Source organism: Anopheles ziemanni, chromosome 2, assembly GCF_943734765.1.
Source record: "Anopheles ziemanni chromosome 2, idAnoZiCoDA_A2_x.2, whole genome shotgun sequence".
Classification (NCBI taxonomy): domain Eukaryota; kingdom Metazoa; phylum Arthropoda; class Insecta; order Diptera; family Culicidae; genus Anopheles; species Anopheles ziemanni.
The window spans coordinates 38,341,118-38,358,330 of NC_080705.1; the positions used below are offsets into that span (position 1 = coordinate 38,341,118).

At 48.9% G+C, this 17,213-nt stretch overlaps 1 protein-coding gene across 2 annotated transcripts in view; it reads right to left on the reverse strand.

Moving 5' to 3' along the window:
* Nucleotides 1–16,537, reverse strand: part of LOC131282703 (myosin heavy chain, muscle) — a 23,225-nt gene extending 6,688 nt beyond the window's left edge. Inside the window, exons 1-12 of one of the 2 annotated variants that reach the window (XM_058312233.1) lie at nt 16,331–16,537; nt 15,257–15,400; nt 14,171–14,551; nt 13,926–14,088; nt 11,282–11,385; nt 10,325–10,732; nt 9,927–10,097; nt 5,767–6,356; nt 5,393–5,510; nt 2,165–2,428; nt 236–445; nt 1–137 (exon numbers count right to left, since the gene is read on the reverse strand). The exon at nt 1–137 is cut by the window's left edge and continues 750 nt beyond it. In XM_058312233.1, coding sequence (XP_058168216.1) covers nt 1–137; nt 236–445; nt 2,165–2,428; nt 5,393–5,510; nt 5,767–6,356; nt 9,927–10,097; nt 10,325–10,732; nt 11,282–11,385; nt 13,926–14,088; nt 14,171–14,551; nt 15,257–15,400; nt 16,331–16,537 — 2,897 coding nt within the window. Of the gene's footprint in view, nt 138–235; nt 446–2,164; nt 2,429–3,267; nt 3,386–5,392; nt 5,511–5,766; nt 6,357–8,536; nt 8,708–9,926; nt 10,098–10,324; nt 10,733–11,281; nt 11,386–12,167; nt 12,272–13,925; nt 14,089–14,170; nt 14,552–15,256; nt 15,401–15,695; nt 15,840–16,330 lie in introns of both variants that reach the window. The other variant, XM_058312234.1, reaches the window with a different exon arrangement.
* Nucleotides 16,538–17,213: the final 676 nt, after the last annotated feature.

Here is a 17,213-nt window from a genome sequence, read left to right on the forward strand (position 1 = left end):
TGCTCGATCTTCTGGATCTGCAGCTCCAGGTCTTCGCCGTCCTTCTTCTGGCCGGCAATTTCCTGCTCCAACTTCTTCTTGGTCTGGAAGAGCTGGTTGCGGGCATCCTCTTCCTGGGCCAGGCGCTCCTGGGTGTCCTGTTGTTCGAAGAAGAAAAGCACCATAGCGACGATCGCATATTAATGCACTCCATCCCAACCGACGATGCACAGCACATCTTCTACCGAATACTTACACGCAGCTGGTTCTCCAGGTCGTTCTTCTGGGCGGTCAGCTTGGCGGACTTCTCCTGGTATTCCTGGAGGGCACCCTTCTCACCGGACAGCGAGTCGAGCAGGGCGGTCTTCTCAGCCAGCAGCTTGCTGTTGAGGGCCTCCAGCTCCTTGCGCATCTTCTCTTCCTTCTCGAAGGCCTCCTGAGCCTTGGTGGCCTTCTCTTCCAGTTTCTGGAATTTGGAATCGGATGTGTGCTCTTTCACTGCGCTGCTCCTTCGCTTCGGTGTGGCCGGAGTCGCCACGTTCGCACTCGCGTCACCACCAGCCGCCGGTATCGTTGCACTCGCCGCCGTCGCGGTAGATGTTGGTTGCGGTTGCTTCACCTCCGGCTCGGTGCCGGCCGGGGCAGCGGAAAAGTTAAAACTAGGCATTGTAAAGGTAACTTCTACGTCCGCTTCGATCGGTTGTTCCATCGTTTTGTACTCGCTTAAGGCACTCGCTCGTTCGTTTTCTACACCTAAATGCGTTGCTACCGGGCGCTTGCAAGTATTTCCAAGCGTTGCAAACTATGCAAGCAAGGGTGCAATATCGTTGGGTGCCACTAATAGATGGCTCCCTTTGCACTCAAAACTCAAATGCACTGCTGGCTGCAATACTACTGCTGAATACTGCTTATGATCTGGAGAACTACTAGCCACACTCCACTTCCTATCCCAGCTGCAGCTATTGGAGAACACCAGGTAGGTACTACTAAGCGACTGGCACACTTCGTTCGGACCGTTCTAAAGCTCAGGTAGAGGTCCACGCACTGTCCCGCAATCGACTGGAGCCGAAACCGAAATGAGCTGCCAACCGCCTCCAGCTAGGTGTGGTAGGTGATCATCATCATCATCCGATCATCCCACCTTCGCACCATCACGGAGGGGCGAAAAAAAGACGCCCAGCAGACGCCCAACATCCATGCGCATTAGAAAATTGACACGCATATGACATTCGCGATTCGCCTGAGTGTGTGTGTGTATGTGCATGCGCTCTGAGTAGCACTTTGCACAACATCCCCCCACCCATTTTGATCGCCGATGGGTGAGCTATAATTTTCCGAATTTTCCAGCAAACATCTTCTCCCACGCATCCCCGAGACCGAGAGAGCATACCAACGCAATGTATATGCGCGGGGTGGTCCAATCAAATATATCTTACGAGAAGTGCGCACAGACATAGAACCGCACACATTTTATGGCTTTCTCGTGTCGAACGCACGAAAATAGCACTGGTTCCCGCACCCGAAAGCGGATGGACGAGGCGATTGAATAAATAATCTCTTGGACACCGCCATACGCATCCCTTCCGGGCTACTAGAGCCGGGCCCAAGTGGGTCCAAGAGGTGTGTAAAGTGGCCGGTTCTCGCTAGTGCGGACGGCCTTGTTTTCCATCATTAGCACCCAAATGATACTCGACGGGTAATGGGGCCGGAGGATCCCGTTGGCGGTGGAATGTGTAACACGTTACTTCCTGCACGCCTGCATCCTTCCGTAACATTTGAACTGGGTTGGGAAATAGCTATACGGCGTAAATTTAGACACCCACCATTCCAATACCGTTCTCCAACGGTTGAGTCACGGCCCGTCCCGTGACCATGGAGGGCTAGCTAGAAGCGTTTCATCATAATTTCTGCGCCAGGTGAAAATAGCTCGGCTTGAGAAATGTAGGATCACCACAGGTCAGCCAGCCAGCCGACCGTGGCCCGCCGCTTAATACTCCGGTGACAGGTGCTCGCAACCGTCAATCAACCAACATCATAACGCTAGACGACACCGACGACTTCGATCGCCACTACGGTGGCACTGGCTGGCAATAAAATTCCCCTTTCTCCTCCTTCGGGTGCAGACGATGACGCAAGAGCGCAGCGCAGGGGCGACTCCACCGGCCTAGGTCCTAAAAATACTTACGGCGATCTGGTCCTCAACGCGCGAAACGTTCAGCAGCGGCTTGACCTTCTGCCACAGCTTCCACCAGGCCCAGGTACGCAGCTTCAGGTACTTGCGCAGATTGCGCTGGACGATCTCCAGGGAGACGCGCTGCTCCTGCATCTTCTTGAACTCCTTGCGGGACAGGTAACCGCGGCACCAGGCCTGCATCCAGGACATGATCTTGCTGAGACGTTCATCACGGAACTCCTCCATCTGACCGAGGACACCGGCACGGAAGAAGACCTGTGTTTCGCAACAAAGACCATAACCGAATCCGAACGGCCGGGTAACAGTGCCGTGTGGAAAGAATTTCGCCAGGTTAGAAGGTGATCTTCATTTACGATGCAAACGTTCAGGTTGATGAAGGGAGGAACATTTGATGGAAACATTGGGTGAATCGATGGAAAGTAGAGATGAGTGCACACATGGGACAAAACACAACATAAAGAAACACACACACACAGATGTACATTCAAACATATATAGGCAAGGGTTTCGCGTGTAGGAAAGCGGATCGACATTCATCTTAGCGAAAATGGAAAGCGGATTAAGAACCGCGAGGATAGGAAAATTTTATTGGAAATCGACCGTCCACGATTGCCGTGGGCGTTTGCATGAAGGATGCGCGGCAAATTTACGACCGCCAGATTCCGCCGCCCCATCAAAGGTGAGTAAGTAAGTGTTTTGGGTGTTTTTTTCACCCAATTTCATCTGTTTTTAAAGTGTGAATCAAGCTAGTGGAGCGGTGGTTTATTTATAAAAGATCACACGCAAACGCAGGCGTTCGCGCAGTTGTTTGTGCGTTAGTGTTTTTATTGGCGTCCGGGGAGGGAAAAAAACGGGGCAAGAGTCGACATTTGGAATCCATTTAAGGGAACGGGTTATTCCCCGCCTTGGGGCAGGTGTGGCAGGTGTGGCAGGTTTCGGAATGGAATGCTGGTGCTCGGTTGAGGTTGCGAGCAGAAAGTTCTAGTGTCTGGCGGGAGAGAAGTGACTGCAGCGCACAAATATATAGCAAACACACACGCACACGCTCGGAAAACCTCGCGAACGGTTTTTTGCATGACCAGCCAGCTATATACCTTGGTCTTGCCCATGCGGAACTGTTCTTCCGGCAGCTGTATGTGGGCGAGCACGATCTGAGCCACCTTTTCTGGCGGGCATGGCTCTTTGATGAGATGGGGGCACAGAATTTTGTATCTGCGTTCCAGCGGACAAGGATGTAGGGCGTGTGTGTGTTTTATTGCGTTGGATGTGTATGGTGTATTTGTGTGTTTATATGAAGAAATAAATAGAATAAAAAGGGTATAACGTGCAGATATTAAGTAGGTGGAAATCGATGGGAAAATGTGTCTCATATGGTACAGATAAAATGCGTTCGGAAAGTGAGGAATCGAGAATCAGTAGTACGAGGATTTTCCAGCTCGAACGACGTGCGGACGCAGCATGATGATGGTGCGTCGCCGTGGTTGCCGTGGCCGATTTTCGAACCCCCTTTCCGAACGGACCAACACTGTCGATGGGTAGGTGTGTGTCTATGTGTAGGCAAACGAAGGGCTACGGTCTTGCGCGTGCCTCCTTCGCCTGACGACCAACGATAGCTACAAATGTACATTCGGAATCCCGATCCCGAGACGCCGTTCACGACCAGCTACTAAATCCAGATACTACGCCAACTACGGCTTTTCCCTAGGGGAACTACTATTTTACATTGATTCTAGTTCTAAAACTTGGCCAATCAACTCCTACTGCCAATTCGCCACAAACAATTCCAGCACTCAATTGACTAAATGGAGTATCTCATGCCTTCGTCTGTCCCAGACGGTACTGATCGGCGTTGAGCCCGACGGCGTCGATGATCAGACCGGCAATTTTGCGACCCTCCTTTTCAACGTCCAGGCCCTCGACGCCCTTGGGGTTCAGGATTTTGTAGCTACGGTAGTGTGGATTTCGGTGCATTTTTGTATTTTAGTGGTTGCGAGCGGAACAGAACGTTGGGTCCGAATTGTGCGTCCGTTTCGTCGAACCAATTCGCCCGAGTTCGCAGAGCACGGAGAAGGAAAGAGAGAGAACAATGGTTGATTACCAATTCATTTGGTTGTGATTAGATAATTTCGATCATTCGCATGTTACGGTTGGATTGGATAGGGGGGGTGAAGAAAGGTAGAAAGATTGAACGAGGGGTCATTCACAGAAGGCTGGACACATCACAGTTTGGTTTGGCAGAGTGAACAAAAGCGCAATACGATCCCAGATGACCAGATTTCGGTGTGGTATTGTATGGGAAAGGGAAGTGTAACACAGGAAGTTGATCCATGCCGCGGAACCATGATCGCTCATTGTCGGTTCCATTCGGATCTGCATAGAAAGTGTGTGTGTGTGTGAGAGAGACAGAGAAGGTGGCTTGTGGTGTGCATGCCTGACCGGTCCATCCGGCCTTGAGCTCGCGCAGGCGTAAACACAGGGTTGCACAACAGTAAATAAAAAACCGGACAGGTGTGGCAGATGTAGAGCGGATAAGGCGTGATCTTGGAAAACGGTATATAAGAGTATATATGAGGTCATGCCTTGGTGTTTCCGAGACGGTACAGTTCACTGTCGAGACCGACCGCATCCATGATGATCTGGGCGCACTTCTTCAAGTCTTTCTCGCCCTCGACTCCCTTCGGGTTAAGGATCAAGTAACTGTTCGGGGGTTTGAGTCGAGTCGAGGAAGATTGGGAGTATGTTGGGTTTCGATTGAGAAGTATCGGTCGAATGTGTGCAGGTGGGCGATGGGAACACATATACGGGCGTGTGGGTTGAACGGGGGAAAAAAGAAAACGGACATATACAGAATGAGTACATGGGTAGGACAACGGCACAGGTGAGCGACATATATCGACAGACGTTGGCAGTCCTTCGGTAGTTCCTGGAGAAGAACACTGTCTATATGGGTGGATTGACGTATCCATGTCGGTTCGATCCAGATGGAAGAAGGACGTACACAAGGGTCACACACTCGGTGGTTGTAAAACAACAGATAATGGACGACTGACGACATAATAGTGGACTGAACAATCCAAACAGGGACATGGATGAAATCGGGGGGCCGATCGTTATTCGTCACGTCGGCTGAGACACAGTTTGATCGGACAGCGATCGGACAGCACAGATGAACCGGAAGGGGTACGGTAGGTGACAGAAGTAATAGAAAAAGATGCCTGCCTTGGTGTGACCAATACGGTAGGAGTCGGGGTCCAGACCGATGGCTTCGAAACACTTCTCGGCCGCCTTCTTTCCTTCGCTCTCGGCCTGCATGGCAGCCGGGGCCAAGATCAGGTAACTGTAAGTTGGGAGTAGATTCAACAAAAGGGGGGGAAGTATTCAACCAAGGGTTCCGGTTGCAAAGTCGCAGATGGACAGGACAAGAAAAAATAGAAAGAACGGATCAGATTGGGTTTGAACCCGATAGCGCCCTGGCAGTCCAAGCTCGTTCAGAAGGATGGCATAGCCAAGGATGGCATACGCATTGGCAGAAGGCCCCTCCTAGAGTTGGGAATTATATCAGAGACTGAGTGCGTGCCCAGCAGTCTACTTACCGCAGCTTGAAGTCGGGGTACATCATGCGGTTGGGGAAGCCCTTACGGCAAATACGGATACCTTCAAGTACACCGTTACAGGTCAGCTGGTGCATGACCAGATGGGCATCAACGACACCGGCCGTCTTCATTTCGTTGGGAATGATACAACGGACGAAGTGAGGCTGGGTCGACTTCAGCGTGGTCATCAGGTTGTTCAGCTGCTCCTTGTACGAGGACGAGACAGTGGCGAAACCAGCGCCCTTCTTGCCACGACCTCCCTTGGCGGCGGCCGGATCGGCCGACTGGCCTGGGTGATCGGCGAAGATCTCGACGACCAGGGCGTTCGAGCCCTTCTTGAACTGGTCGACGACGGTGTCGTTCAGCGGATCCTTGTTCTTCTCAAGCCATCCGGTGATGTTGTACGACACAACACCGGCGTAGTGACCGATGGCGAAGTGGCCGGCCGGGATACCTGGCTTCGGTGGGCGCGGCTTCATGAACGGAGCGGACTTGCCCAGATGGTTGGTCATCAGCTTCTCGGCAAAGGTCTGATCGGTGGCCTTCGGGAACATAGACTCTTCCTCAAGAATCGACAGGATACCCATGGGCTGTTGGTGGAAACAAACGCACACGTTAGACAATCCGCTCCGTCTGCGTACGAAACCGGGTGGTTCGCATGCGAGGCATTTCTTGCTGTTAGCATCGTTTCCGTAAAACACACACACCGTCTTCTTCCAAAAAAACCTCTTACACTACGATTAGTCGATTTAGCTTATCAGTGCAGTGGGCTTTAGGTTTCCTTTTTTGTTTTGTTTTTGCTGCTCTCCCACTGCACTGGACTACACTCAAGCGTTTGCTTACCATTTGCTAGCTTTTAACAAATAGCGTTGCGGCAAAATAAAGCACATTTCGGCCACTTCTTGGAAAACGAAGTAAAAAACGGAAAAAGGTTGTGATTTGGTGAGAAATGCAAAACACGGCGAGTGAAAATGAGTGAAAAACGAAATCCTGGTTTTAAAAATTAGGAGTCAAAAACGGAAAATGCATAAACACACTTAAAACAAGGGTGTAAACATTGGGGAATCAAAATTGGATACCAGGTTTGGGAAATGTTTGCAAAATATTCATTCCTTAGCAGCTGCTCTGGTCTACCCGCCTGCGATAATTTCACAGTGGAGTGCTTGTAGTCATAAGAAAAATTTAATAAAAATATCAAAACGGTTTTCGCACTTTTGTTTCGCTCTTTTCTTGGTTTCTATACTACTTTCAAAATTTGGCAAAAATAAAATGGTACTACTTGATCAAAAGTTCAATATTCTGGCACAGCTAGACTGCTGACTTCTAGGCTATAGTAGAAGATGATTACCGCGGCGGTACTACCTTCTCGATCAAATCGATCGTGGGCTGCAGATCGAGCCCAAAATCGATAAAGGTCCACTGTATGCCCTCGCGTTCGTACTCTTCCTGCTCTAGGATGAACATGTAGTGATTGAAAAATTGCTGTAGCCGTTCGTTGGTGAAATTGATACAGAGCTGATTGAAACCGTTGTTCTGTGGCATTGTCGCACAGTGGGCAAGAGAGCAGCGAGGAGTGTGGAGCAAGACAGATGAAGGAGTGTCAAACGCATGTACAAACGCACACACACACACGGGTCCGGATGCGCCGTAAGTTAGCGCAAAAACCATCGTGGCGGTGGGTAGTACGACGAGTTAATGGTGGAAGAAACGAAAGAAAGGAAGAAAGAAAGAATGGAGGAGTTTAATGACGGTGACATGATCGTGATCGAAGGTTCGAGCTTCGGTTACCGATCCTGTGGGAAAAGTGGGTAAATCATGGCCATAGAATAGATGACAGAACGGTGGTATTGCATGGTGCCAACTCAGTACGTGGTTGGTTTTTGAGGTTATTTTGGTTGGAGGAGTATGACGATGGCAACACTTAGGGAAAACAACTACAGAACACAACAACAACGCAGAGTGGACACGGCATGGTCCGGCAACGAGCATGGCAGGCGGCGGTGGCGGCGCGGCAGAGTTTTCAGTCCCGAGTTAGCTCTACCTTCTCGATCAGTTCAATACACTGCTGCAGATCCATGCCGAAATCGATGAACGTCCACTCGATGCCTTCGCGCTGGTACTCCTCCTGCTCCAGGACGAACATGTGGTGGTTGAAGAACTGCTGCAGCTTCTCGTTGGTGAAGTTAATACACAGCTGCTCGAAACCGTTGAACTGCGCAATCGTCACATTGACGCGCGGTTACGATTCGGTCGAGCCCCACCAGGTAACATCGGGTGGGTATGACACACACAGTATGGAATGGTAGAAAGTTATACGGACAGGGAATAGGTCTGGTTAGTGACGGTATGAAATCATTTCGATACGTGGAAGATTTTTGCTCAGAATGGGGGATAGGGTCTGAGGGGCTACTGAGGGGTCGGCGGACTGGGGGAGGCTGGATGTAAAATTTCATATTTTCCTCAACCAGCTCCCCACCACAGCACCACTAGGACATTCATGTCGATGTATTTTGTTTCAGGGTGGAAGACACCTAAGGTACCAAGCAGCCATCGACAACAGGGGCCTGTTAGTCGAACAGGAATTCGGCCTGAAGGTCTGGCGTACGTAAGGATGTTGGATTCCGACTACCCATGGAGGGCTTTGCATTAGCCTCTTGGATAGTGCGATCGAACAGCGATCAATTATAACGCAACTCGTCGGAAACTTTCGCTGACAGCAGTGAAGCATTCGATAGTGGAGAGAAGTGTAGCTCTCTGTCGCTCGTTGTACCTTTTCAATCAGATCGATACAGGCCAGCAAGTCCATACCGAAATCGATGAAGGCCCAGACGATACCTTCTTTCTTGTATTCCTCCTGCTCCAGGACGAACATGTGGTGGTTGAAGAACTGCTGCAGCTTCTCATTGGTGAAGTTAATACACAGCTGCTCGAAACCGTTGAACTACGGAGGTGGAAGGATTTTTCGAGGGATCGGTATACATTCAGGGTTAACACATCGTGCATCCAGACGAACGTTTTTTCATTGATTTTTCCTTTTTTTTTTTGGTGAAGTGAGTGCAGATGATATGTCCTCAGAGACAACATTCGGTATGTATGGTTGAAACATTCTCATGATAGGGGTACCGCGCAATGGTGGGGAGGGCAAAATCAACCGTACGGAAAGGGGCACATTCAAGGGATTTATTCTACTCGGGTCTCTACGTGTGTTCATGAAATAGGTACCATGCCAGTGGAAACCAGTTGCCATGCGTATCCCACGCCGTGGGTATTCATAGAAGTTTCACGCCAAACGGCGGGACTCAGTGCTGGAAACGAACTTTCCATGCTGCTGAAAAACTCTATCTTTGCGGTGGTCCAGGGTTAAATTTGGCTCATCATGCACCCAATCACGGTACGGACCAACATCCAAGTTAGTCTGGGGACAAGCTAGGCCATGCCCACACAGGTTTTGCTCGCCCGCTCGGTCTAAAAACACCGGGCGGATCTACATTCTTCCGTTCGTTTTAGGCACCTTTTCGATCAGCTCGATACAGGCCAGCAGGTCCATACCGAAATCGATGAAGGCCCAGACGATACCCTCTTTCTTGTATTCCTCCTGCTCCAGTACGAACATGTGGTGGTTGAAGAACTGCTGCAGCTTCTCATTGGTGAAGTTAATACACAGCTGCTCAAAACCGTTGAACTACGGGGTTTGAAGGATTGGTACACGTTCAGAGTTAACACAATGAGCAAGATAATGAATTTTGGTCCAATGGGGTATAAACAAGGCAAACAAGGAGCTACACATATTTGAACATCTGGGATTTCATTGAGAGGGAATATCATCCCACAGGAAAAAAGTGACACAAGTTGTGATTCAACACAAAATACACACAATACATCTCATACCGTCAGATTACGTTGAAGATCCTCGCTCTATGGCGCGTCAGGGTTGGCCCTGCTAGGTAGGGGGATTAATAACAAATTCATATGATCCTCTAAAATTTATACAAAACAATTGAATTTCAAAGACGGATCAACAAAGTCAATAAGTTTGACCATGCACCTTCTTATCAAACAACATTGAAGTCAACCAACAAATAGGAGACGGCCAGCACCACACCGTTTGCTGACCGCTCGCAAGTAAAAACAAGTCAGGGCGATTGATTCGCTTGAGGCACCTTTTCAATCAGCTCAACACAGGCCAACAAATCCATGCCGAAATCGATGAAGGCCCAGTTAATGCCCTCTTTCTTGTATTCCTCCTGTTCCAGGACGAACATGTGGTGGTTGAAGAACTGCTGCAGCTTCTCATTGGTGAAGTTAATACACAGCTGCTCAAAACCGTTGAACTATGGGAGTAGGATCAAGTTTGAAAAGAGTAGCTCATTAGCCATTGCCTACGATCGAGACACCGGATACGATCCACGACTGTTTTGCCTCCGATTGGCGCACGGACAGATTCTGCGTCGGAATGTTTCCTAACGTTGCCTTTGCCGACTATGAGTTGGTGGGTGTAACCTGTTTCTGTATGGTTCGGGATTTCCTTTTCCCTTCGTTTTTTGCGCCGAATACTTACGTCGAAAATTTCGAAACCAGCAATATCCAGCACACCGATGAACTGGGCACGCTTCTGCTTGGTGTCCAGAGTCTCGTTACACTTCTTGACCAGCCACTTGAAGGTACGATCGAAGATACCCTTGCAGAGGGCACCGACCGAGTTGGTGACCTGGTCCTTGTTCTGACCCTTGGTGACGAACTCGTTACCGACCTTAATACGCGGCTTCAGCAGATTCTTGTACAGATCGTCAGTGCCGACACCGAGCAGCTTGGCAACGCGGTCACCATCCTCGGTACCGTCGGCCTCAGCCTGCTCTTCGCGACCCTTCTGCTTGAACTGCATGCGACCCATGTGCATGACAGCGGCCGTGATGCGGTAGATGTTGTCCTTCTCCTCCTGAGTGAAACCCAGAACGTTGAAGGCTTCCTGTGATGTTGAGTGACGTGAGAAAAAAAAAACGTTCGGTTAGCCATGGGACGGGAAAACCTTCCTCGTGAGTGTTTGTTTGGTTTTAAACACGCTAACACGCATCCTTACAACCTAACGTTAGTAATACAGAAGAATGGCTATGAAGCGTTAGGGCGCGGTTTACCTCCGATCGAATGGGTCGCATACGACCGAACGTGATACCGTAGACATTATGTACAAAATTTACATGTTTCTTTTTCTTTTTGTACTGAACGATGCTCTAGGAGCACCAAAGTTTGTGAAAGTTGGTCTATCACCGAGGGAGCTATCTCCACCGAAAAAAAAAACGCACGATGCAATGAATGTTTCTCTTGTTTTCTTCCAAAAGTCACATCGAGGTGGCGATGAATTTCATCCTGTTTCTCACAGAGATTGCCAATAGCCTCGAACGTCCAATTATGATTCGTCGGTTGGACAGCTCGGAGGTCAAGTGATGAAGACATAAAACAATCGGGACAAGGCACGTAGAACACGGTTTGTTTTCCTGCCAAGGAAAAGGGCACTTACATCGGTCAACTGACATTCCTCACCGTCATCGACGTTGGGAATGGTGATTTTACCCTGGGAAACGCTGTTGTAATCGTAGATGTCGTTCGACAAGAAGCACATTTCTGTATGGAAAAATTGTTTGCTTGATTAAAACCTCTGCTACGAAGGGGCATTCTGGGGTCCGGCGTTTGGCGTCGTGTAAGTATGCTGAGTTTCTGTTTCTGTTACGTAGTGCTACGGATGGGAGGACCTGGTATACCCATCGTACGTCCAGTTGGCAAATCTGATCAACCGTTGCTGCTGTAGGTTGTGCTGCAGTTGCATTAGATTATGGTAAAACACAAAGACATACACACAAACGCACACACAAATGCGTGAGGGAAGGACAGGTACAAAACACAATAAACACGATACGTTTGATTGCCTAGGAGTAGTATAATAACATTTGGCTACGGGCTGCATTACTCTACGGCAAGCGAGCGACATGGGGGCGGTCTTGTTGGATGTTTTGGGGCAATTTGAATTTCTTTTAGAGAACAAAACTGTCCACCTTTGTTATGCAGTTTTACATTTCAATTTTGTTTCAATCGTGTTAAGGATACATGTAATCGCATCCAACCATTAGAGGGTAAGACATGCTCCCAGCGCGGACGAAAACGGAACGAACGTAACAACCAGGGCACGGGGCTTCTATTTTACACGGGAAACATTATAGCAAACGGACACAGATAGTCCATGGAGCGTCAGAGATTGCACTGTACAAGGAAACGAACGGCCGTACAAAAAAAACTGTGCTATTATTTCTTTTCATTTGATTTTTGTTTCTCTCCGGGGAGCAGGGGTCTGCAAAACGAAACGAAATCTTCAAAGTGCCTGGAAGGGTAGGAAAGCGCCCCAAACTTACGTCCAGCTGTTCGAACTCTTCCGCATCGTTAACGCCCGGGATGCGTGTCTTGCCTTGCGTAATGGTGGGATAGTCACTTATACGGGAACTTAGCATCGTAAGTTCTTCCGGTGGGGTGGAAAAAGAAGGGTAAGTTTCATTATCATTGGCTCGCAACCGGTCGCAAGAAATCCCGCGTCCAGACAGACGGGAACACACACTAGATGGAAGTCGACACTGGGACCACGGTGGTCCACGATGTATCGTTCAGATGTGAGCACGATTGAATCAGGTACGAAGATAAAGTGTTGAAGCGGACACGGTTAATGCGCGGACACGGACAAATTAGGGAGCATATGTGAGGGCTAAGGCGTATGTAGTATTAGCACCATCGGCCGATTCTTACATCGGTGATCTGCATTTCTTCTCCATCATCTACACTCGGGATTGTCGTTTTGCCCTGCGCCACGATATTGTAGTCATGGATGTTGTTGGAGAGAAGACAGATTTCTGTGGTGGCATTTGGTAGTGGTGGTGGTGGTGGTGATGGACGCGTTCATCGCGGGTTTGGTTTTTTTTTATTTTTGTGCACGGGTTTGGTTGGAGTTGTGTATATGGATTTTTTTTTGTATAACGTGTGTTGCATTTGTGCACGTTCGCATGATATGGAAGTGAATGAAGTATATATAGAAGGTTTCGATTAGTGATTAAGGCCATCGTATTCGCTTTGTAGAATAGTGGCATCCGCCTTAAACGTGAGAGTGTTCTAATCATATCCACAGTCGGTTTGTGTTTGTTCGTGAAAGTAATTATTAAAAAAATTGTGTAATGTGTCGAGCCGGTCCCAAAGTGGTCCTGTACTGGGGGAAACCGTTCGGGAATAAATGGGAATGGGTAGCCCGGTGTGCTGCGGGATGTTCGGGACACTCCAGCGTAACCGGCTTCGTTGGATCGTGTTGGAGTATGCCCGCAGGCCGCGTGAGTGGTGATTGACCAGAAGTATTGAGGGTCAATGATGAGGGGGTATATGTCTACTGATGCACCGATTACAACTACGCTTTCTATGCTACTGTAAGTTTAAAGTCAATTGTAAAAAAAAAACAAAACACTGGCAAACCAATGTGATGCCACTCGGAACCGAAATCTTACATCGGTCAGCGACATTTCCTCTCCATCGTCGACGTTTGGAATGGTGGTCTTGCCTTGCGAGACGATGTAGTAATCGTAAACGTCGTTACTGAGGAAACATTTCTCTGGATGTACGGAAAACGGTAAGGACAGACGTTAGTAAGAGAACACGGTGCGCTTCGCAGGTCGGTTGCTACGTAAAAGGGGGGGTGGGGGAGGTTTTCGGAACCGCACGTCAGCAAGGTGGGAACGAAAGTGAGGTTTAAAAGGGATGGGGAAGGAGGTACATTGTGGTAGAAAGTGATGACAGCCACACTTGAAACATGGATGACGGGAAAACGTTTCACTCCAGTTCCCGTCGACCGGCTGGATCCATTCCCTGGATGAACCAACGGATCTCCGGATGATTCGGTGCTACTTCACACCGTGGCTATTCACGATTGTGCACGGTACAGGTAGGTGGTGAGGTACGATGAACGAAACAATTTTCAAATTGCTCTTGCAATCACTTGCACCATTACAGATTCGCGACGTCGTTCCACTCCAATCAGTGTCGTCAGTATTGTATTGAGTCAATTCACCAAGTCTCGAGTGAGTCGTTGGTTGGTCCGGGTAAGAGCGTATGTCCACCTGTGGTCCGGTATTACTTACCCTTCAATCCCTTCACGGCGCCAGACATCATCTGGTAGAAGATATGGTAAGAACGCTCCAGAGTCTGCTGCGAGATGACACGGGCCTTCTCCAGCAGGTAGGTCTCAATATCGGCACCAGCCAGCTTACCGCTTCCAGTGAAGTGGATACGGATGAACTTACCCTATTCGAGGACAAGAACGGTACGATATTATAGACCGATAGTTCCTACCGTCGCCGAGAGCCAAGTGTCGGAGGATACTTACGAAACGAGACGAGTTATCGTTACGCACGGTCTTGGCGTTACCGAAGGCCTCAAGTACGGGGTTAGTCTGGACGACCTGATCTTCCAGCGAGCCCTTCTTCTCGGCGTTCTCGTCCTTCTTGCCCGAGGCACCAATGGTGGCGAAGTACGCAATGACCTTCTTGGTGTTCTCAGTCTTTCCGGCACCAGATTCACCGGTAATCAGCATAGACTGGTTCTCGTGGTTCGTCAACATGTTGACGTAGGCACCGTCAGAGACGGCGAACAGATGGGGCGGCACTTCATTACGGCGCTTGCCACGGTACATCTTGGCGCAACGGTTGGTATACAGCGGGTAACGCTTGTACGGGTTGATGACAACGCAGAACAAGCCCGAGTAGGTCTGTTAGGTGCGAGAAAGGCACATTTCGAACGGTGTCGATTGTTGGGAGGAAAGAAAAGAATAATCTCATCAGTACGGATCGAATGGGAAGAGGGACATGGACAAAAAAACAACTCATTATGATACGGGTGGTACGTTCGGTTCCTGGTAGATCTTGTTCTACTATAGACAACCGTAACGGGTGCTGTTCACTGCACTTTATGTGTGTGTGAGAGAGAACTATCTCGTTGGTCTTCTTGAGAGTTCCATCGGATAAGATGAGACTAGTTGATACGATAGGATATGGTGCTTGGTCGTGTCCCGGATTCTGGTAGCGGGATTAACTTCCGTGCCCGAGTTTTCGAGGTGAGTTAGAGTTGGTGCGCTCTGCTTTTGCGGCTGTCGTTTTTAAGACACTTTTCATTCGCGCAAAAAGCAATGAAGGAACATGTACGGAAGAGGATCTTTTTTGTTGTGGTGTTAATTTGGAGAATTGGAGAATGATATTACCAAATAGTTAACATCTGGTAATGTGATGTTATGGGTGCTAATGGTACTGGTAATTGATTCTACTTGATATCTAAAAAGTGAGGCATGATAGTATGATGAAAAACTTATTAATGATTTCAATTTTGATCTTTCGTTATTGCTTAGTAATGAGAATGGATAGTTAGACTTGGGTTAGAACATAGCTAGGCATCGTAGCCATGCGGTAGCGATACTTACGTAGATAAGCTTAGCGTAGTATCTCTGTCTCAAGTTATGGAGCACAGAGGCATCGTTAAGATATGTCAAGTTGGACATATCCTCGCATTTCTCGTATTTCGGTGGGTTGACCTGGGTCACCAAGTCCTTCTTGAAGTCCTTGGTCTGTACTCATGTAACATTCCGTGCGTGCAGAAAACACACAGACGCAAATTACACCACGCAACCCCACACCGAATTATGGAGCGAGAGGTGAGGTTTTGGAGAAACAAAACCAGGGAGAAAAAAATGGCGGCCCATTTCCAACAGGGAGCAGATTTCGATTTTTCGATAGCGTTTTTTTTGTTTTTGGTTTGGATTTTTCGTCGACGTACCCCGCAAACGGATGGACAATGGCACATAGAGGGAGAGAGAAAGAAACGGACGAACCGACATTAGTTCCCTGCGCTTGAGCACTTACGTAGATCAGCTTCGAGTAGTATCGTTGGCGTAGGTTGTGTAGGACGGCAGCCTCATTGAGATAGGTCAGATCGGCCATATCTTCGACTTTCTCGAACTTCGGAGGGTTCACTTGTGAGAGCTGCTCCTTTTTGAAGTTCTTCTCCTGTGTTGTGTGTATTTTGGGACGTGACGAACGGGTAGTGTATCCGTGTGGTCCGGTATGGATTTTGGTTGGATTTGACATATGTTTTATGGTTGTTCGTATGAAATTGGCGTTGGCATCCATGAGAGAGGGGTTGGTGAAATGTGAAAATGAATAAATGATCAAGTAAATGTAACATGTTGGTAACCAAGTCCTCAAGCGCCTCGGTTGGTCCCGGTCGATACCGAGCGCAGAAGGGTCAATCGCATCCACAAGAGGACAATCTGAGGTCCACGTGTGGATTCTCGTGACCCAAACGCGCATCGACAATCCATAGAGACCCGCCGGAAGCGTTTGTGGACCGGGAAGGAATGGATAAAGACAGTTGTTGTACGCTACGCCGCCGGTCGGAATGACCGTGTGTTGCTGGAATGTGTTCATGTTTGTATGTTCGGTGCACTCCCAAATCGGAAGTGGACGGTTGGTAGGCGCCGCTGGCACGAATGCATTACCTCACCACCCGGAAGAGCAACGGTGACCAGTTCACCCTTGGTGGCCTTGATTTCACCGAGCACGTAGCCCTCCTTCTCCTCCGGAACCCAGCATGCCTTCTTGGAATCGTACGGCTTGCTCTGATCGATACGCTTCTGCTCGAGCGAAACGAAGAGGAACGGGGTTGGATCGGGGTCCTCTCCGACCTGAACTACTGGCTTCGGCATGTTGAATTAGTTTTTTCGAAATGAGACGCGGGCTAAAAGAGACACGTTAATTTGGGTTTGGCACAATTTTGGATCAGCCCTTGCTTTTCGTCCTGCGAATGAGAGGGAAGAGGGAGAGAGAGAGTAAGGTAAGTATGTTGCGTTCACGATCAGTTCACTTTAGCAGTGCCTAACAGTTTCGCCTAAATCTGTTCCTCGCCAGGAATGCAAAGGTATCTTCTATCGTTTTCGATCGCAATCTCCACCAAACGTAACGCAAAACCAGTGGTTTCCCCGTGACCCCAATAGTTGGCAATTGCTTTTGAAATGGAAACTCAAAAGCTATCGCACCAACGTATTTGGGTATCATGGGAAAACCACTGGTTTTTCTTCTTTTTATCTTCCATTTGCATGTGTATACATCTTCATCGCATTCCTGTTCGATGACTTGCACCCAACTCTCCCCACCTGTTGGCAAGAGATCTTAAAAGTTTAGGAAAAAAAAATGGATAGCCATTCCGACCATCACCGTCCATCGAAACCCCCAACCGAAGCGACTGTGAAAATAACAACGAATCGGTGCCGCCACGGTTCCGTGTGTTATGCAAGCAGAATTCGCTGGGGATGCGTGCGTGTAATACGGCGGCCCCAAAATGTTCTATATTTATAGCACTTGCGCGTGCGCTCGTGCGAGATT